The 20,963-nt window shown below is 37.7% G+C and overlaps 1 protein-coding gene across 1 annotated transcript in view; it reads left to right on the top strand.

Moving 5' to 3' along the window:
* Positions 1-20,963, top strand: part of LOC306871065 (adhesion G-protein coupled receptor V1) — a gene marked incomplete at its 5' end in the record, with an annotated part of 106,684 nt that overhangs the window by 31,061 nt on the left and 54,660 nt on the right. Inside the window, 40 exons of the mRNA XM_079418751.1 lie at positions 210-419; positions 1,179-1,309; positions 1,430-1,529; positions 1,946-2,125; positions 2,207-2,370; positions 2,529-2,616; positions 3,161-3,239; positions 3,347-3,485; positions 3,575-3,716; positions 3,799-4,064; positions 4,214-4,389; positions 4,468-4,595; positions 4,673-4,842; positions 5,480-5,626; positions 5,786-5,866; positions 5,964-6,228; positions 6,373-6,495; positions 7,144-7,366; positions 7,521-7,725; positions 7,926-8,072; positions 8,401-8,656; positions 8,996-9,198; positions 10,054-10,230; positions 10,325-10,507; positions 10,692-10,871; positions 11,210-11,374; positions 13,456-13,576; positions 13,783-13,906; positions 14,062-14,200; positions 14,764-14,949; positions 15,378-15,613; positions 15,720-15,868; positions 16,419-16,617; positions 16,751-16,970; positions 17,996-18,235; positions 18,352-18,501; positions 18,827-19,303; positions 19,402-19,545; positions 20,525-20,696; positions 20,792-20,927. Of these exons, the coding sequence (XP_079274877.1) occupies positions 210-419; positions 1,179-1,309; positions 1,430-1,529; positions 1,946-2,125; positions 2,207-2,370; positions 2,529-2,616; positions 3,161-3,239; positions 3,347-3,485; positions 3,575-3,716; positions 3,799-4,064; positions 4,214-4,389; positions 4,468-4,595; positions 4,673-4,842; positions 5,480-5,626; positions 5,786-5,866; positions 5,964-6,228; positions 6,373-6,495; positions 7,144-7,366; positions 7,521-7,725; positions 7,926-8,072; positions 8,401-8,656; positions 8,996-9,198; positions 10,054-10,230; positions 10,325-10,507; positions 10,692-10,871; positions 11,210-11,374; positions 13,456-13,576; positions 13,783-13,906; positions 14,062-14,200; positions 14,764-14,949; positions 15,378-15,613; positions 15,720-15,868; positions 16,419-16,617; positions 16,751-16,970; positions 17,996-18,235; positions 18,352-18,501; positions 18,827-19,303; positions 19,402-19,545; positions 20,525-20,696; positions 20,792-20,927 (7,021 nt within the window). The remainder of the gene's footprint in view (positions 1-209; positions 420-1,178; positions 1,310-1,429; positions 1,530-1,945; positions 2,126-2,206; positions 2,371-2,528; positions 2,617-3,160; positions 3,240-3,346; positions 3,486-3,574; positions 3,717-3,798; positions 4,065-4,213; positions 4,390-4,467; positions 4,596-4,672; positions 4,843-5,479; positions 5,627-5,785; positions 5,867-5,963; positions 6,229-6,372; positions 6,496-7,143; positions 7,367-7,520; positions 7,726-7,925; positions 8,073-8,400; positions 8,657-8,995; positions 9,199-10,053; positions 10,231-10,324; positions 10,508-10,691; positions 10,872-11,209; positions 11,375-13,455; positions 13,577-13,782; positions 13,907-14,061; positions 14,201-14,763; positions 14,950-15,377; positions 15,614-15,719; positions 15,869-16,418; positions 16,618-16,750; positions 16,971-17,995; positions 18,236-18,351; positions 18,502-18,826; positions 19,304-19,401; positions 19,546-20,524; positions 20,697-20,791; positions 20,928-20,963) is intronic.

The following is a 20,963-nucleotide window of genomic DNA, read 5'->3' as shown; positions in this document are numbered from 1 at the left end:
GTCAAAAGTGTTGATAGCACCGTTTTTGTACAACCGACTGTTAATGGTGAAATACATTTCTATAATTCAAATAAACTAATATCAATCAAATAAATAAATATTGGTATATTATAAATGAATATAAATCATTCTATATAAATAAATAAAAGCCTACCTAAGGTCCATTTTTCATTTCAACACTGTGATGACCTTCTGTCTGTTCCTTGAAGGTGATGTAAAGAAGACCCTTGAGTTTGTCATCACGGATGACATGGAACCTGAAGACAACGAGACTTTACAGATTGGGTTAGTGAGCACTGAGGGTGGCAGCCGTATCCTTCCCAATTCGGACTCAGTCACCATCCTCATCCTGGCCAATGACAATGCAGCTGGTGTGGTGGGCTTTCATACAGCCTCAAGATCTGTCATCGTCAGAGAGGGTCTGTGTTTTTCGTTTTTCTCCACTTTGACAGTTAAGGCTTGTTCACACCACGAATAATATCCATAACATTGTGTCTACACCGGATGCGAGCGGCACGATGTGACGTGACAAAAGACAATAGAAGAGTTGTGTCATCTGCTACTTTAAATGCTCAATCAATGGTTTTTAATCATTCAATCAATCCATCAATGGTTTTTATCATTCATCAGAAAAATTCATAAAATTAAAATAATTCTGATTCCAACACCTTATGGTTATAGTCATCCCTGGTGTGAACAGGTTTTTAATTAAAAAATCATCATAATGTATTTATTTGTGCAATTTCTCAACAAGCAGAAGTCGTTTTAAGAGTAACATAAATGATTTAACTTCTGTTATGGGTATGTGCAAGTGTAGAGGCATTTTAAACATGTTGTAATTGGATAATTTGGCATCAGTTTGTGCTCCATAGTAACTAGTAACATAGTACAAAGATACGATGAGAGAAGAGGGATCTGCAACAGCTGCTACATTAGGGAAGATGGTTTGTGTCACCGTGCATGCATGACAGGAGACATGAATTCTATATCCCTGTTCAAGGAAAAGGACCTCACACACATCTCATTAATATTAGCTTCTAAATCAGTTGAGCGTTGTATTACTTGAAGTAAAGTTTGTTGAGGTTTTATTAATGGCAATAAACCCAGTGCAAAATCCATGTCTCATTATACCAGAAAATGGTTCATAAGTAAGGTTAGATGTTCATTGTATTCAACAGGTGAGAGTTTGTCTCTGCTGGTGGAGAGAACAACTCCTGCTATTGGAAATGTCACAGTGGAATGGAGGATCGAAGGCCCTCGAGTCTCAATGACTTTTACAGACACCACAGGAACTCTGTTTTTCTCTGAAGTAATGAATAAAAATGTTGCTTTAGCAGATTATTTGAGAGTTTCTTTTAAACTTTTAAATCTAACTAGTGAATTCAAAGGACAATGAGCGATTAATGTTCTGCCTCAACTTCTCTTTCAGGGAATGTTAAATAATACTATAGTGTTGAGGCTACTTGAGGATACCACACCAGAAGAAAGAGAGGAGTATAGAGTTATCCTATCAAATATACAAACCAAAGGTATTTATCAGAAACACACACAGGAATGAGTTCCTCAAAAGTTTAATGTACTGTATATTGCAAGTCATGTTACCATGTTTAGCAAGGCCGCTAAGATTTACTATTCTCATTTACTCTTAATATTTCACAGTTTTGCTTCTCTGGTAAATTATCTTGTTTTAAGGATGTTTACATATTTCATTTGAAAACACGTCAAAGTTTCTGATAAAAAATTTGAATTTGTACAGTGTTAACATTAGCTGTTATCTTGTCTTGTTCATTTGTTAATCACTCACAGTCTACACTTCAGCTTGATCTTAGCTTTTACTCCCATTTCAATTAACATTTTAAGAATGCTTTAGGATGTATTTAGGTTGTGCTTATTCTATGCACAATCTATTCTTTATTCTTTTTTTTAAATAACATAATTCTCTCAGGGGTTACCCAGACAGGCATGGCAGCTCTGCACGCTCAGGGTCGTGAAGCAGTGGTGAGCGTGGAAGCTAGTGACGAGCCGTTTGGTTTGCTCAGCATTGCCCCTTCATCCTTAAAAGTGACCACAGATGAGAAAGACACCACCATCAGGATTTACTTAAACCGAGAGTTTGGTGCATCAGGTTAGCTACGCTTGTAAAATCACTCAAACAAAGTGTTGTCTTGGAGTATGGGGATGTAAATATTGCTACTTTCCCCTACAGGTGTTATAAATATCAGCTATGAGACTGTGCAGGGCTCTCTGCAGGACCTCAGACAGACCGAGGGAGCTCTAGCCCAGCCAGGCCAGGACTTCAGACATGTCTCCAGTTCTGTGATCATGCAGGATGGACAGACATCTGTGTCCATCCCCATCACCATCTTAGATGTATGATGCTGCTGATCTAACATTGACTACATTCTTACAGTTTTCATTTTAATGTTAATGAATTAAGAATTATTTTTAGATGCTAATTAAATCTCAGGCAAATTGTATTAACCATAAGTGAATTAATCAAGAAATATATTTCTGTTTGTCGTTAACAGGATGACATCCCTGAGCTGCAAGAGTTTTTCTTAGTCAATATAACATCAGCTGTCCTCATAACCACCCTCCCAACTGCCCCTAAACTAAGTAAGATGATTAGACAATTAAGCAGATTGCTTTTCACTTTTCTATGTTAAATGAGTCACATTTAATTAGGTTTTAGGTTCTTCTTTCAAATATACTTTCTTCTTTAACTTGAATCCTGTTGCATTCTTTCATAGAGATTTACTATACATTGAAAGGTAATGGGATCCACACCTGTGCTTGATATGCTCTAGTGCTTTGTGCTTATTGTCATGTTGTCAGTGACATTTTATTACTAGAATCTGTGTTTGATTCTGATAACTGACAATATAACTGGCAGCTCACAGCAGTCTGAGCTCTATCATTCCCAAAGACACTCTGCACTCCTCGCTTGTAATCAGTGATTTGTGAAGACTGTTGGTAGAAGACTATTAGTGTTTTTTTGTTTTTTTTGTTTTTTTTTAGTAGATGATTTTTAATGTGGCAAATTACCTTGTTTTTTATTGTGTTTTTCCTAAAACCCAAAACATGCTTCCATTGCCCATAATCCTTAACCTTAAACTATTTTATTTAATTTAATTTTTATGATGTATTCCTGTCTTTCCAGATATTGAAGGCCTTGTAGCAGAGATCAGCATTAATGCTAATGATGGAATCCGAGGGATCATTGGCTGGCAAAACATAGAGTATTTCTGTCTTTTTTGTCTTTTTTTTTCAACTAATGTGAACCATGGTATCTTTCACTTTAATTCTGAGTAAAAATCTTTTGGTAATGTATGTATTTTCTCCTCAGCTATGTGATAAATGAGACAATTGGCGTGTTAACTTTGGTGGCATACCGTGATGCTGGGACGTATGGAAATGTGTCCCTGTTCTTCTATGCCCAGAATCTTGAGGCTCAGTTGGGTCTGGATTTCAATGCTACCCCATCTGTGAGTCACACACATTCTTTCTAGTTTTAAATATAATTAATTATTCAGCATGTGTTGTTAATAATTATTGACAATATATACCTACACAGATGATCCATTTTGTGGATGGAGAACGGCACAAGTTTATCGAAGTCCAGATTTTAGATGATGCCATTCCTGAAGGGGATGAGATCTTTCAGTTAATTCTAGCAAATCCATCGGCAGGGCTGCAGCTGGGAGAGAACACTACAGGTCTGGGATGCTGGGAGACACTGAACATTCATGATCGTCCATGATCAGTGCAGTATAATTTCTCTCTAATGTGTTTTCACAGCTACCGTGACTATTCTGGCCAATGACGATGGCCATGGAATAATATCCTTCAATAACAGCGAACATTTCCTGCTGAGGGAGCCCACCTCTGTGTCAGGTCTGGGGGAGAGTGTAGCCAACCTCTACATCATACGAGACCCTCCTCAGGGTGTATTTGGTACAGTGACGGTCCAGTTCACAATCACTGATGTCAATGGATCCCTGTACACTGATGATCTCACACCTTCCTCTGGCTTTGTGGTACTTGAGGATGGAGTTAGATTCAAGGTACAGTATAAAAAGATCTTACTGAGCAAATAAAATTTTATGAAATAGTTAGTCAAGCATAATGACAGAACCCGGTCTGTATAAGCTGAGAAAATACATGTAGGAACTAGTGTTTTGTCAAAGAAAATAGTCTTATATTTGTCTTTTAGACTTTGGAGATCTGGGCTGTTCTGGATGCTGAGCCAGAAATGAATGAGACATTCACAGTGACTCTGTCCAACCCTACTGGAGGTGCTCGGCTGGGAGACTCACTGCAGACATTCATCACTGTACTGCAGAATCAGGCTCCTCTAGGACTCTTCAGAATATCACCATCATTTAATAGGTACATTCATAGTCTGTTCTAAACAAGCTTGTTAGACCCATACAACCCCTGCTTCTACTGTATTTGTGTATTGTCCAGGACTCTAGACACCTTGACAGTGGAGGAGCATGGTGGTACGGTGTACCTGACTGTATCTCGCAGTAATGGGTTGGAGTCAGCCGTCAGCGTGGAATGGGAGACCCGTTCAGGAACAGCATTTGGCATGAGTAAGAAATGACACCACTAAGTTTATTTTGGTGTAAACAAAAACTGTTTGACCACAGATTGTTTAATGTATTTGTAGGAGGAGAACAGCCAGTGTTGGCTGTGTATCAGTCTGTCAGGGATAGCTTGGCGTCAGTCTGGTGTGCAGTGCACAGTGAAGACTCTGCTGTGGTCCTGAGGCTGCTCAGAGGTCCAGCTCAGAACAACGCTGTGCTCTACAAATGGCAGGGTGTCTTAGTACCTGTGGAGGTATGCTCTGAATTCAGTTAAAGCACGTTGTATGTGAACTCCTTTGCCTGTTCTGTTCCCCTCTGTAATACCAGTTGTTTCCCATTTAAGATATATTGTCCTATCTTATAAAAAAGGCATAAAAGGACAAAAAAAAGCTCAATGCTCTGTGTTTTGGTTGAAGTGCACTCAAAAAATGCACTCAAAATTTTAATACTTGTTCAGTTTCCATAACTATATCAGCTAATGCAACAAAATTGTATTCACTATAATGTTATACATATAATCATACGGTGTGAATTTAGTTCGTTTTAGTTTTTAACAAACAATATGTTTGGGTAAAATTTACAGTTTTATTTAATGTTAAGAAAACCCATTTGCAATTTGTGGACCAATATCATATGAAGTTCAGGCAAAGATTGGTTGATTAATTGATTAATCTGAACTAATTTTAACATCCTTTTTTGTAATTAAGTTATATTAATTTGTGTATTTATTTTTTATTTTGAAATGTATTTATATTTTTTAAGATTGTAATTATTCATCATACCTTGTCAATGCAAGACAATAAGTATTATTTTTATTTGTTTGTTTTTGTTTTTATTTTCTTTCTTCACTTCTTTATTCCTTTTTATCCCTTTCATTCTGTTTCTCATAGTTTGTCAGCATCCAGAATCCCAGCTCTTGTGTGGGTTTTACAGTAAATGGCTCGAGCTATGTGGCAGTTTCCCATGCACACAGCACTGTATCATTAACTGCAACAATCAGTTTATTTCGCCTTCAGGCAGACCTCAACCTCACTCAAGTTAGTATGCTGCCAGTTTATCTTTTTATTTAGCTGCCATCGACAACAGCTGTATTTGTGCTTATCCTGTGATACCCATAGACTTGTGATTCATCTCACTATGGTCAGATTTGTATTTTCTAATGCAGTGTATTTGTTCAATGTTGTCCCCTTTTTTAGGAGCAGACTCTTACTGTGAACAGTTTTAGCGTTAAACACTTCTCCACTGAGCTCCAGCAATATTTGATTGCTTCTAGTGAGGTAAACTCAATCTGACATGTAAAATACAAACATGGAGTTCTAGTTGGAAGCATTAGTAAGAAATACTTTATTGAGATCAATCCACTCTTGTCTTAAGATTTTTGTGTGGGATGGAGGCTCATTCTCTCTTCATCAAAGTCTTGACTTGCAAGACATTACCACAACCGTACCCTTCAGACGAGGCAGCAGCAATGTACAGCACCTGGCTGTGTGCAGGAACAGGACGTCATCGGCATGTTTGATATACCAGTGGACTAATGGACGTTTCCAAAACCCTCAAACCTTAGAAGTCAGTGCTCGAGTCAAGCAAGTGGAATCATTTCAGATGGGAGGAGATACATTCCTCCTCGTCGTTACTGAAGGTATCATATACAGTCAGTAGCACTGTTGCAGTCCAAGAGTATTTTAAATTTGAAGATGTTTTGACACTGTGATCGTGAAATGAGCATTGCTCCCCTGTATCAGTATCTAACGTTCACATTGTCTTTATTATTCACCATGAAAAGGTCCAAGCTCAACATGTGAAGTGTTTATGTGGGGTTCTCAGCAAAACTTCTTCCAGCAGACACAGTCCATCCCGTTTCCAGGCCTCTTTTCAGTCCACCCCTTTACCCCTCCTTCCAGAATATGTGAGTTGCCAGACAATATCGTGCAGTCTGTTTAAATAAAATCAAATTTAGTGTGTTTCCACTGTTGAGCGTATTTTTACCCATATTTAATCTTTACCAAAATTATATGCCTTAGTTTATTGGTATTTTAATTTGCATGCAATAATAATAGCACTTGCGAAACAGAATTGTATTGATATTCCTCAAAAATGGTTGGGGTCTGGTTATGGGTTGGGTTATGGATAATGTACAGACTGTTTCTTTCTTGCATGTACACCACCATTCAACAGTGCCATTTATTAATGTATTTATTTATATATTTTTTTCTTAAAAAAAATAATGCAGGATTATTATTATTAAGGATGCATTAAATCAAAAGTTATATTAAATACTTTTAAATAGATTCCCCCCCCCCTGTTCTATTCTGCTCTGTAGTTCTTTTGAACTTTATTTTTGATTCCTGAAAAAAAAGTATCACTTGCACAAAATAATATAGCACAGTCATTTTGTTTGCAAAAATTTAGATTTGTCTTGTCTCACTTATATATTTAACTATTTGTTTGCCTTGCAAACATATCTAGTGTGTAGGCTTCTTGTCATTTACAGTATCATATACAGCAAAACCATCTGTACTGAGAAATTAGATTGACAAGTTTCTTTGTGTCTTAGCTAACCTGTTGCTTGCGGGTCTAAGAGGTTCAGCCTTGTACTCATGGAGGTCAGATCTGAGGCAGTTTGCTGAAGTACTGAAGTCTCCGTCTGCACAAGAATTCCTGTACCTTCCTATTCCTTCTTTCAATTCTACCAAGAGTCTTATCATAGCCAGTGGAGAATCAAGCTCTGTTGTATATGAGCTGACCTCAGTGTCCAACCAATCTGACTTCATCCACAAGTATGTTACCATTCCTAACAAAAAAAAGTTTGATTTCTATATTTAAATGTTTGTCATTATTATTAATATTATTATTCTTATTATTATTACTGTATATACCTTTTCTAGCAGTCTAATGCTGATGGTCATTGATATTTCCTTCTCTTATCCTCAGTTCAGGAGAGCTGTTTTTCCAACCTGGTGTCCGTGAGCTAGAAATAGCAGTGAATGTGATTGATGATGATGTTCCTGAGGAGGAAGAGCATTTTCGTGTCAGCCTGAAGAACCCCAAAGGAGGGGCAGAAATTGGCTTTCGTGGTCAAGTGACCTTGTTCATTCCAGCTAATGATGATGCTTATGGGATTATAAGCTTTGCACAGGTATAACGATCAGAATACATTGTGTGCTTCACAGATGCTGTTATCTGCACAGATGCTGTTAGCTGAATATACAGCTCAAAAAACCCAATGTCATGGCATGATCTTTAATAGTGTAAATATGAAGTATTGTCAAATTTAAATTCAAAGACTGAACATTTTACTTACTGAAGATGTTGGTGCACATATATATTTATATACAGAACTCTTTAATGCGGGAGGTGGATGAGTTGGAGGATGATAACCCTGTATCTCTGAGCATTGAGAGGAGGAGAGGCAGGTTTGGCAGACTAACAGTACACTGGAGTGCCTATGGTAGTCTGGATGACATTTTTCCCACTTCAGGAGTGGTGAGAACTGCTGCTTTCTGTTTTGTAATTATTTTAGTTATAATATTTGACCAAACTGCATGTTTTAAATAGTACATTTTGTATTGCACTGTCATTCCAGTCCAAAATCACAACTCTAACTATAAGCTGCCATTTGTAGCAGTTACATTTGTAATTAAAATGCTCAAGCAACTGTTTACAAAAACATTGTACTATTTAAAGAACCTGTTATTCAAACCTATTATATAAACCTCCCAATTGGGACAACAAAATGTCAACATATGATATAACCACAATGTACTATGAATTACAGACCTCTTTACACCCTCTCCATCTGTTTTCCATGTAGGTGACATTTTCTGAAAGCCAGGCTCTTGCTACCATCTCACTGAATGTATTAGCTGATGATATTCCAGAGTTGGCAGAAAAAGTCGCCATTGTCCTGACCAAGGTCATAACGATTGGGATAACTGAGGAATCCAGAGGAGCCATGATCGACCCTCAGCGTGCACAAGCAGACCTCACTATTAGAGCGAATGGTTCACCCTACGGTGTCATTGGCTGGCACCTCGATTCCCAGTACTTCATTACGCCAGAACCTCAAAGTAATCCATTTGTGCTTAACTTTGTCTCATTTGAACTTATTATAAGCACAACAATATAATGAACAGCATTTGAATGGTTAAGATAGACAAAAAACATTGCCGTGGTGTACTACCACAATATTAAGTCAACATGTCAACATTTCCTGTAATCCAAATTACTGATAAGAAATATGTACATATTTCCTAGTCATATGCTTAGTCTTGGAATTAGTTTAGGAATTTCGTTTTTTTGTTGTTTTTGTTTTAACATAATTGCCCCATTCATTACAAAATGAAAATATTGAATATATTGAAATACACTGATGTAATTATTTAAAATTTGTATTTCCTTCACTTCAGAGAGCCCAAGCAACATTACACTAAGTATTGTGAGAGATCAAGGAGCATCAAGGGATGTATTAGTTTACTACACCACCAAAGCAGCCTTCCACCTGCCACCTGTTAATCAGGCTAGTGAGGGAACTGACTATGTAGCCAAAGAAGCCACAGTCATCATGAAAGAGAATGCTACTGTTATTTTGGTATCTCTTACCATCTTGCCGGTGAGTATTACAACCCATCTAATCTGACTGCTTCACTGAGATGCCATATAATAAAGATCTTCAGAATGTTAAATTGATTCCTAGTAAACAAGTCACAGTAGTGGTTGAAAATGCGTGTTGGTGATTTAAAATATGTAGGTTTAAACCCTGATTACGTAATTTACTGATTACTTAAATTTGTAGCTAAATATTTATTTGAGGAAAATTCAGCTGTGCAATCACAGGACGAAATTACATTTTTAAATATATTACAACATAAAAGGGCTATTTTGAATTGTGATAATATTTCACAATATTATGTTATATTATGTTTTTACTGTAGTTTAGATTAAGTAAATGCTGCCAGAATATATGAATGAATACATGAATCGTCTTGCAAAAGACATTCCCAGTTAGTCTCAGGTCACTCAGTCTGAGGACACACTATGCTGAGGCTGATGAGGAGACAGATTGACCTCATACAGCACAAGCCAACCGCCAGTTACTATCACCACCACAGAAACGCCACTTTATTTTATTATTTTCTGTTTGTTCCTGGAATAGATTGTGCCTTGCAAATTGCAGTGGTCGTTAGACATTTTTGCATATTGTCCAGCCTCAAAAACCACATGTTGAATTTGTTTGGGCTGAAAGTTTATGACTCAGACTACTGACATAAATCAGCATGTTCTTAGAATGAATTGTACTGAAGCTTTTTGGATGCTTCATAAAATCTGCTAAAGAAATTATTCCTTATGTTAAGATGTATGAGGTCTCTAAGGGGTTTTAACTTATGCAGTATGTGATATGCATGCAGGTAAGGATTAAAATTGGATTAATCCCTGGATGGTATACGGTATGTGTGTTTGCTTTTAGGATGATATTCCTGAACTGGCTGAGACATTCCTTGTAAACATCACTAGAGTTGAACTTTTGGGTGGAGACACAGCTGCAGCTCAGCCCAGTGTGAGGAGACCTGGTCTGGAGATAGCTGAGGTCACCATCCAAGAGAATGATGATCCAAGAGGAGTCCTTAGTTTTAATGTCTCTAAGGTTGATTTACAATTAATTCTCTTTAATTATGTTTTTGTACCAATTTTATTATGAATGAAGAATGAACACCCTTTGACAATCCCTTGTTTTTTAGGATGTTTCTGGGGCAGTGCTGGCATTTGAGGTACCATCACCTGGAAACATCCTTCGCTTGGCTGTCATGCGAATGGCCGGTAGATCTGGTAGACTGGTGCTTTACTGGGAGGCGCAAACAGTCACAGCCAACACTGAAGATTTTAGTCCTTCCTCTGGAAACCTTACCATTCAAGATGGACAGGTAAAGATTAACATCAGAAATATATATTTTTTTAATTTAATATGTCTCTACTGTAGCTATTTTGAAGTAGTTGATTCAGCAAATTATGGTGTGTTTTGCCAGATTGTTTTGTTGGAAATGTCTGTAAAAAGCTGAAGTGGAACATAGAACAAGAATGAATAATGTGAACTCTTTTCTTTAACAGGCAGTGGCTTATATTGAGATCACCATTATTGATGACACAGTTGTGGAGTCCACAGAGACGTTTATGGTGAAACTGGTTCGAGTCATTGGAGGTGCAAGGTTGGGGGACGAGACAGCTGTGGTAATCAGCATCCCGGCCAATGATTCACCTTTTGGTCGGTTCGGGTTTGAAGAGCTAATGGTAAATAATATCTATAAATATTAGTTTTATATTACCATTTTGCAGCCTAGCCTATGTTTTAATTGTTATTCTTGTGATAGTTGCATAATCTTACATTTATATGCTCTGTGAGTGGTCCACTCTGGATATTGGAGTCATATCTGTATTAACTCTAAAGTAACTTTTTATTTGAACTTCTTTTTTGTATTTCTTAAACTTTATTTGGTAAGATGCAACACAGTGTTTACTTAGTTTAACTAATGCCATTAGGTTCTGATACCTTTTAGGTTACTTTATAAAAGCCATAATCAGCTCGACTGAAAATATGGACCATAGTAACATGCTTTATCTTTCCCCAGGTCTCTGTATCTGAGCCTCGGTTCCTAAATGACCCAGCTTCTATAGCTACACTGACCGTAGTGCGTAGCTCAGGAGGTGAAGGAGTGGTGCATTTGATATGGCTTCTGCAGGAAGAGGGCAGAGATGACCTAAGCCCTCGTAATGGAACTCTCATTTTTAATGGAGTAAGTATGGGTGGTGAATATGAATCAGTGGCGGCTGCTGGTCTTTCAAAGAGGGGAAGCTCATTTTCGGCCTACATCATAAAAATTGTCCATTTATTTATACGTAAATGCTGCCATCGTGTGCAGTTTGCTAGCTGGCTAGTTCACCGCCTGGCCTACTGTATGAATGAATGAATGAACAAACGATCTAAAAAAAACATTAAACTTGATGGAGGAAATGTGGGAATTAGGTTAAACTGAAACAAGGAATGTGGTGTATAATTGTGTGAAATGTAAAATGAAAATTGGCCAGCAATTTCGCCAAGCAAATATCAAGAAATAGGTTGCAGCAGTTTGTCTTTTGACTACACTTGCAAAGTCCACTATGGGACTGAGCTCGAATCAGTCTTGCCAACTTCTTTCGATGGAAAGTAGCTAAAGCCAGTTTGAAAAGTCGCTAAATGTCGCCAGATGACGTCATGCGCTAATTGGCATATTCATTAGGTCATCGCGTCATATTGCCTTTTACATTTGTTTGTCTCTCTGTGCTCATACTGTATTTTAATGCAGCCAAATTCTCAATAAAACTGTTTTCCTTTATATATTTACTGTTTATGTTGTCAGTCAACGGGATAAATATGAAATAGTGACTGAAACGCAGCCCTTTAAGAATACATAACCAGCTCTCCCTCCCAAGAAGTTAGTATGCACAAAAATCCTAATTTATAATCGAGCCGTCGTCTGATTAAATCAAATAATACATACAAGATAAGACAAGACAATTCATGTGCTGTGGTTTCGGCTATATTTGCATGTAAAATTAGAGAAGCAACATAATATCTATTTGAACTGAACGCGCTGCTTCTCTCAGCCGCTCACTGAACACGCAACGGCGCTCACTCACGCGCCGTTGCGGCAGTACCAGCGATCACAGAGACTCGCTAAGGTTTGTCAAAACAGTCGCTAGATTTGTCGCTAGTCACTTTTGGGGAAAAAGGTCGCTAGGGTGGTCTGAAAAGTAGCTAGGGTGGTCTGAAAAGTCGCTAAATTGGCAACACTGGCTCGAATAGCTTCAGCATCAGCGACTTCAAATAGGACACAATCGCTGTCAATCAAAAGGAGATGCAGTCTTTCGACAAACCCTCCAATCATCACGCAGAAGCCCGGAGTCCAGCCCCGCCCACTCCTCCATTCACCCCCAGAGACGCTGAGCGTCCGGGGGCGGGACATAATCGCAGCATTTATCCAATGACCGTCTAGTTTTGATGCACTGAAAAAAACTGTTCAAAGCAGCCCCATAGAAGTCAATGGACGCTGGGCTTCAACAGGCAAATACACTGATGCTACGGGAATATATGAGAAGGAAATCGAGTCACCTGCTATATGCAGCTGATTCTGAATGAACTCGTCTTCGACATGAACGTGTTCTAACGCATTTTTAATCAATAAAATGTTAACACAATAGTACATGTTTGACCATTAATTTTTTGACATTATAGGGGAAGCCGAGCTTCCCTTGCAGTCTTAAAGAAATCCCCACTGATATGAATATGACTATTCTCTTAAAGGGATAGTTCAACGAAAAATGAAAATTCTGTTATTAATTAATGTCATTCCAAACCCGTAAGACCTTTGTTCATCAGAACACAAATGAAGATATTTTTGATTAAACCAGAGAGCTTTCTGACCGTCCATAGAACGCAAGGGAACTATCATGGTCAAGGCACAGAAAGGTAGTAAGGACATCGTTAAAATAGTTTATGTCACATCAGTGGTTCAACCGTAATTTTATGAAGCTACGAGAATAGTTTTTGTGTGCAAAAAAACTAAACAAGGCGCAGCACGTTCTACATAAACAGCACCACACGGATTCGTGGTGGTACTCTCGTGGAGGGTCTGAAAGCTCTCGGATTTCATCTAAACTATCTTAATTTGTGTTCCGAAGATGAACGAAAGTCTTATGGGTTTAGAATAACTTGAGGGTGAGTAATTAATGACAGAATTTTCATTTGTGTGAATTATCCCTTAAATTAATTGAACAGCACGTTTACATATCCCACAGTGAGATAATCACAGTTGTTAAATTGTTTTATTGTTTGTAGACTGAGTCAAAGAAAACTCTGGTGGTTCAGGCTTTGGCCGATGCTGTTCTGGAGGGAGAGGAGAGATTCACCCTCCAGCTGCTCTCTCCAAAGAATGAGCCTGTCATTGATCCAGTTAGAGGTTTGTCAGCATATTATCACTATTGTTAACATCTGGGAAACAGTTATTGTTTCTTGTCTTCAAACATTTCACTATTTGCACTTTTGCGGTGTTTCTCTTACGAATGTTAATGTTTCTCTTTTTCATAGGTCAGGATATTTTAGTATGTATTGTGTCTTTTTTTAACAGGCCGTCTTTTTACAGCAATTACTTTTTCTTTCCATCAGGTATTGCCACAGTTGTTATTCAAGCTGATATGGGTGCCCTGGGAACTGTAGGAATAGCTGATTCCAGCAGAAATGTTTTGATTGGCGAGCCAAGAGACAATTACAATGGAACAGCTCTGGTCAGGTAAACTTCTCACCTTCTCCAACCAACAGAGGTTACTGGATCTTTAATTTCTTCACCATTGGCGTCACCAAACAGAATTCACAAACAAAAATACCAAAATGTATTTCCGAAATACTGGCCTAATCTGAAGATTAATTGTGTCCTATCAATTGCAGTCTCGTAAGAGGCCCAGGCATCTTTGGTGAAATTGAGATCTTCTGGAACATCACCACAGCTGCAGATACAGAGTTTGAGGAGACCTCTGGCAAAGTTGTCATGAAAGACCGCCAGTCTGCAGCTACATTTCAGCTGATGGTAAAACAGATGAGAAATACACATGGTCATTCTAAAGTTTGGGGTTGGTAAAAATGTAATGTTTTTGAAAATCTCTTACGCTGACCAATGCTGCATTTACTTGATAAAAAATACAGCAATGCAGTAATACTGTGAAAACAGTAATATTGTGAAATATTATTACAATTTTATTTTAATAAATGTTAAAATGTAATATATTCCTGTGATGGCAAAGCCGAATTTTCTGCAGCCATTACTCCAGTCTTCAGTGTCACATGATCCTTCAGAAATCATTCTAATATGCTGATTTGCTGCTCAAGAATCATTTTTTGTAGTTGAAAACAGTTGTTTTACTTAAGATCCATCATACTTTTTTCAGGATTCTTTGATGAATAGAAAATTCAAAAGATTAGATATGGCTTTAGTGTCATGTTTAAACAACCCTTGCTAAATAAAAGTATTAATTTCTTTAAAAAATAAAATAAAATCTTACTGACCCCCAAACTTTTCCCATGTAAACTATAAAAAAATTCTTAGACTCTTAAAACTCAATTGAAATTGATTCCCTCTCCCTGTTCCTGCAGGCACTGGATGATGAGATCCCAGAAGAAAGACGTGTATATCAGCTAAGACTGAGCTCTCTAACCCCAGGCTCAGCAATCAACCCTGACAGACAACTTGCCACCATCACTATGGCTGCCAGTGACCTTCCCCATGGGCTCTTCTCCTTCTCCCAAGCCTCTTTGCGTGCCACTGAGGAGGACAGAGCTGTGAGACCCCTTGCATGACATTAGCACTGATGAGACACAATCCACAACCAGAGGACTATGTGTTACTGCCTGGTCCCCTTGACTGGGAAAGTCATTGAAACTTTTTAAAACTTCCATAAAGCAATAGCCTAGCAACCATTGATCCAATGACAAAAAAAACACTGGAAAGTTTTCTTTATGAAAGTCTTTGTGTCACGATTAATGAGCCCAAGGTTTCCCAGTGTGCTTATTTAGCATAATGGAGTAGTTCTGAGGTAATAAGACTGTATTGAATTTAAAATTGGACAAACAGGGTAAGTTCTGGCTATGCAAAGTTAGCTTTGATCATTACAGTTTTCCTAGTATCAATTATAGGAGATGGGAATAGTGATATCTGTGAACTCACTCAAAGGTAGTTGATTCTCCAACATCGTCTTGTCTCTTACCAGGTAAACGTGACCATTGTTCGCTCCATGGGTCTGTTTGGCAGCGTGTGGGTCAGTTTCCACACAGAAGGCAGAACTGCGATCAGTGGACAGGATTTTGGACAGTCCTCTGGTCGGCTGCTCTTCAGGCCTGGGGAGAGCTCAAGGGTCATTATGCTGACTATACTCGATGATGACCTTCCAGAAGGACCAGAGGAGTTTTTCCTCAACATTACACTAGTAGAGCTTCTGAATGCCAGGTAGAGTTCAGCCTGCACTCTGAAACACAAGTCATGTGGTAGCTTGAAATAGCATTAGCTAGCTACTTTTATGCATACTGCAAATGTCTTTCCATTTTGTTTTCAGTTCAGTGGATTTTACAGTGAAAGAGTACGGACTACAGATTGACCAGCCTCCGGCTATTGGCAATCTCTCCTCCCTCATGGTGATTATCCAGAAAAATGACAATGCTGAGGGCATCCTGGAGTTTGACCCCAAATATGTCAACATCACTGGTACTTTTATGCATTCCTTATTTTTTTCCTCAGATCTTTTAAAGATTTTAACATTTTTTGGTAAATTTCTGGCCAATAATTATTTTAATTTTATGGATGACAACCGATAAATGGTCAATTTTAAAGAATAAATATATATATTTTTTTAATTATTATTTTTTTAAATTTTGGTTTTAATACAATTATTAGTTTTAATTGTTACAAGTAAATTTAGACATCACAACATTATCATGTACAGTATGAACATGAAAAACAGAGATTTATTTTGAGAGTTAACTTTTAATAGTTGTCTTAGAATGATTTTAACATCTAAAGAATTACACTAAATTTAAATTGAATTAAATAGAAATAAAAACTAAATATAAATATTTTTAAAAAGGGTAACAATGACAGAAGCATATTGCAAAATTATAAAAACATAAAATTAAAAAAATATATAAATATTTTTAAATATTATATTAGTATATAAATAAAATAACACTGGTATGTAAAAGTGCATGATTCATACATATAGTTGTTGTCAGTCTCTCCAATTGTTTTTATGTCTCAGTTGAGGAGGATGTAGGAATTCTGTCCATCCCTGTACTGAGGCGCGTTGGAACCTATGGGCAGGTCACAGCAGAGATTATCTCCAAAGGTTTGACTGCTCAACCTGATTCAGATTACATCCTGCTCAATGGCTCTGTCACCTTTGAGCATGGCCAAACCCTCAGCTATATCAGTGTTTCCATAGTGGATGACACAGAGAGGTAAGGATGGGGTTTGTTAACTTGCTATACATGCTCTTATTGGATATTGGTTGAGTGGTTGAATATTGTATTGTTGATGAGGTTTGTGAACTTGTAGCATATTTCATTTAATAATTTATTTTCTTCCACCCAGTGAATTTAATGAGATATTTGAGATGCAACTCACCGCTGCCACAGGAGGTGCCATACTTGGAGCTCAGCTAATTGCACGAATTACAATTGCCAAGAGTGACTCGCCAAATGGTGTTGTACGATTCATCAACCAAAGCGCCATCACCATTCCAAACCCAAACAGTACCCTCAGACTGACCCTGTATGTAGAGAGAGTGGACGGGCTGCTGGGAGACGCCACGGTGAGCCCTGTCTAGACTATGACCTCACACTTCCAGACCCATAAAATATAATTTAATTTTTTTTACATGCGAGGCAGCACTTGAAGGACAGACAGACCCTAAACTGGATTTTTCCATTGATTTGTGTGTAATTAAAAATGTGGTAAATAAGGATTATAGAATATTTTGATAGATCAGAACATGATCTGTGAGGTGATCAGTACAGACCTTCATTTTACATTTTAGTTAGGAAAATAGACAAAAGGATTTTTTGCAGTCATTTTTCAAGAGTTGATTTAACAGTGATAATGTTGATCATTTTATCTGGAAAATAATACCAAAATATTTTTTTCTGCTAGATTTGGGGTTCCCCCTTTTTTCCTGTAGCAAGATTTTGATTTGTATTTTTTTATTCTCTCAAAACTGGCTTCAAAGCAGTGGTGGCCAGTATTATTTTATTTTATTTTAGTATTAAGTTTATTTTTCTTTAAAGATGTGTCTAAAAGCTTTAAATTTAACTAATTTTAATGAAAAGAAGCGACAAGGCTCAGAACTGTTTTAATCGCACTTTATTTTAGGTGGCCTTAACTACTGCGTACTTACAACAAAAAATATGTACAATGTACTTATTGTGTTCATATTCTATTGCAAAACACTTTTGCTGCTATTGAGGTGGGATACAGGTAAGGTAAGGGACATGTTTGGTGGTATGGGTAGGTTTAAGTGTGGGTTAAGGTATAAGGGATGGATCAACAGTGTAATTATAAATGCTATTACAGATGAAACTACATATAGGTATTTTTAAATGTACACAATAAGTGCAGTGTATCAAATTATTAAATTAAATTTAAGTACATAGTAGTTAAGGCCACCTAATATAAAGTGGGACCCTGTTTTTTTTTTTTTTTTTTTACAATATTTACAAATGGCATTAGGTAAGATTTTTGATGCCATTTTAGGTGACTTCCTGTGCGGTCTTAAAGCAATCACCATGGTTTCAATGTGTCCGCTTGTGCCATTTCCTCTTCCTCTGTTGTCTCCCTCAGGTAACATGGCAGATACTAGGTCCAAACTCAAATGAGGTTTTACCATCAGTAAACACAGACATTGGTGAACCAGTGAACGGGACGTTTAGTTACAGAGACGGGGAAGGGGGTGTACGCAGCATTGAGTTGAAGATACTGCCTCATGGTGAGGTGGAAGTCACAGAGAAATTCATTGTCATGCTCAGTATCCTCTCCGGAGAGATGGGTGTTGATCCCAGAGCAGGATCGATCGCACTCACGGTACGTCCTCGTCCTGCTCAGCACAGAAAGTGATGACATCTTAAATGCAAAAAAGTAAACTGTAAATACAGCAATGTATCATTTTAGCAATGGTGTACAACGTATGCGTTCTCTAGATTGAGAAGTTTGGAGACCCTAATGGCATAGTGCAGTTCACAGAACAGGACCTGAAAGAGCGCATTTACAGTGAGCCTTCTGACAGCGAAGGACCACTCAAAATATCCCTCCTTATTACACGCAGAGAGGGCGTCATGGGCAACATCACGGTAGGAAAACGGCCACTAATTTAATATTTAGTATTATGTTCAAAAGTTTGGGGTCAGTTAGGCTATAAGATTTTTTTAAATAAAATTTTAAATAGTTATTTTAAATAATATTTCACAGTATTACTGTTTTAATGTATTTTTGAGCAAATAAATGCAGCTTTGGTGAGAATGAAAGAATTTCATCTAAAAAAAAAAAAGAAAATCTTACAAACCTCTAACTTTGTACTTGTAGTATGAATATATATTGTGTTTTTTGTGTAGTAAAATTTTATGCAATGTTCTTTCGAAATTGATTTCAAGCCCAGTAATTGTTTTTGTCCCCCAGGTTTTCTGGGAAATCATCAGTGATGCAGATACGTCAGGAGACTTCGCTGCCTTGCAGGGTTCTGTCACCATCCTGGCAGGACAGCGTGTGGCAGAGATAGTCCTCACCCTGTTCCCTGACTCTGTGCCTGAGTTGGAGGAGACATATATCCTCCGTCTAATCTCTGTGGAGGGCGGCGCAGAGCTGGATACAAACCGCAGCAGTACCCGTTTGAAGGTCCGGGCCAATGACGAACCCCACGGGGTGTTTGTCCTTTATTCTCAAAACCAGTCAGTGGTTGTTAACGTGGCGGACCGAAGTAGACACCTCATTATCAGTGTGAACAGGCTGGCAGGGGCGTTTGGCAATGCCAATGTGGGATACAGAATCAGCTTTACCACCCCTGGGCAGAGTTTTACAGAGGACACGATCACTGGGAACATACTGGTGAAGGATGGAGAACGTGAGGCCAGCGTTAGAGTGCCATTTAGTAGCCAGGTGTGTGATTTATCATGTTTTGAATTAAATTTGAGACTGTAAGAAGCTAGTTAACCTTATTAAGGCCCGTATTGATATTTTGCATGTGTCCACTACAGGTGTTCTTTGCAACGGGCTTTAACTTCAGTGTTGAGTTGACAGATGTGACTCTGATTGGACCCCTGCTTAGTTCCCCTCCCAGAATTCAGCTGGAAGCAAAGCTGGCCATCGTTTCTGTTCCTGAAGTGGCAGCTAATGCTGAGGTGATATTGCATTAAACACCATATCATCACCATATAGCACACAATTAATAGATTAGTACTGGTTACGCCAATGTAGTCTTGTCCGAAAATATTACAAAAGTTGTAGTTGCATCAGTATTTAAGGTAACACTTTACAATAAGGTTCATTAGTTAACAACATTAGTAAACATGAACTAAGAATGAACAATGCCTCGACAGCATTTATTAATTTTAATGTTAATTTCAGCATTTACTAATGCATTATTAAAATCACAAGTTGTGTTTGTTAACATTAGTTAATGTAGTGTGAACTAACATGAATAAACAATGAACAACTGTATTTTTATTAACTAACATTAACAAAGATTAATAAATAGTGTAATGTATTCTTCAGTGTTTGTTCATGTTAATTAATACATTAACTAATATTAACAAATGACACCTTATTGTAAAGTTACTGTATTTATTTTAATATATATTTATTTTTACATTTTATTTAAAAAATGCTTGAAGTGTTATGAGTATTGAGTTATGAGTATTAAGCAATCTCAAGAAAAAAAATCCCAGGATGCCATTTCACTGCATAATCACAAAATAAAACTTATGTTATGCTTATGTAACAGTCTTATAGTTAGTATTTATTCATTTATTTATACATTTTATTGGCTAAAGTGTCGAATGGCTATTATGGAATCTCACAAAATATGGTTACTTTGCACTCCAAAAATCAAAAGACAATATAAAACCTGTATGAGTTTCTCTCTTATGTTGAACATAAAAGATGTTCTTGATGATCTTATGATATTTTGAAGAATGCTGGTAATCAAACAGTTGAGGGTCCCCATTGACTTCCATAATATTTCTTTCCCTACTATGGAAGTCATTGGGGACCATCAACTGTTTGGTATTTTCAAAATACTACTCAAAATTCTTCTTTTGTGTTCAACATACAAAAGAAACGTACATAGGTTCTTATAAATTATTTCTCATGGTACTATAGGTTGGATTTGCCTCTTTGGCCCTGCGTGTCTCAGATATAGAGAGTGGCCAGTGTGAGGCGCTAGTGACACGGACAGGCCTATATGGAAACGTAACTGTCCGATGGAGCTCTGGGTTACCTCCTGGCCAAACTCCACCAGGCTACCAACCAGGAGACATCTCGCCAAGATCAGGTTAGAGAGAAAGGACTCAGTATGTATGAGAACAATCCAGAAATGATAAACTGACTCAATATTAGTCAGATTTTTCTTTTTCTCTTGATCTAAAGGTACGATAATACTTGCCCACGGTCAGAGGAGTGAGGTGATCTCTCTCAGTGCTGTTAATAACATGTCAGTTGTCACAGCACATGCTGTTTACCTGACCTCTGTAGAGTCAGAGTCACCTGGTGGAGCCCGTCTCAGGTAACGCTGTCCTTCAAAAAACGAAATCCCCTTTCT

Source organism: Barbus barbus, assembly GCF_936440315.1.
Source record: "Barbus barbus genome assembly, chromosome: 6".
In the NCBI taxonomy this organism is placed as follows: Eukaryota; Metazoa; Chordata; class Actinopteri; order Cypriniformes; family Cyprinidae; genus Barbus; species Barbus barbus.
The sequence above is the reverse complement of the archived record's forward strand: the minus strand, read 5'-3'. Positions and strand labels throughout refer to the sequence as shown.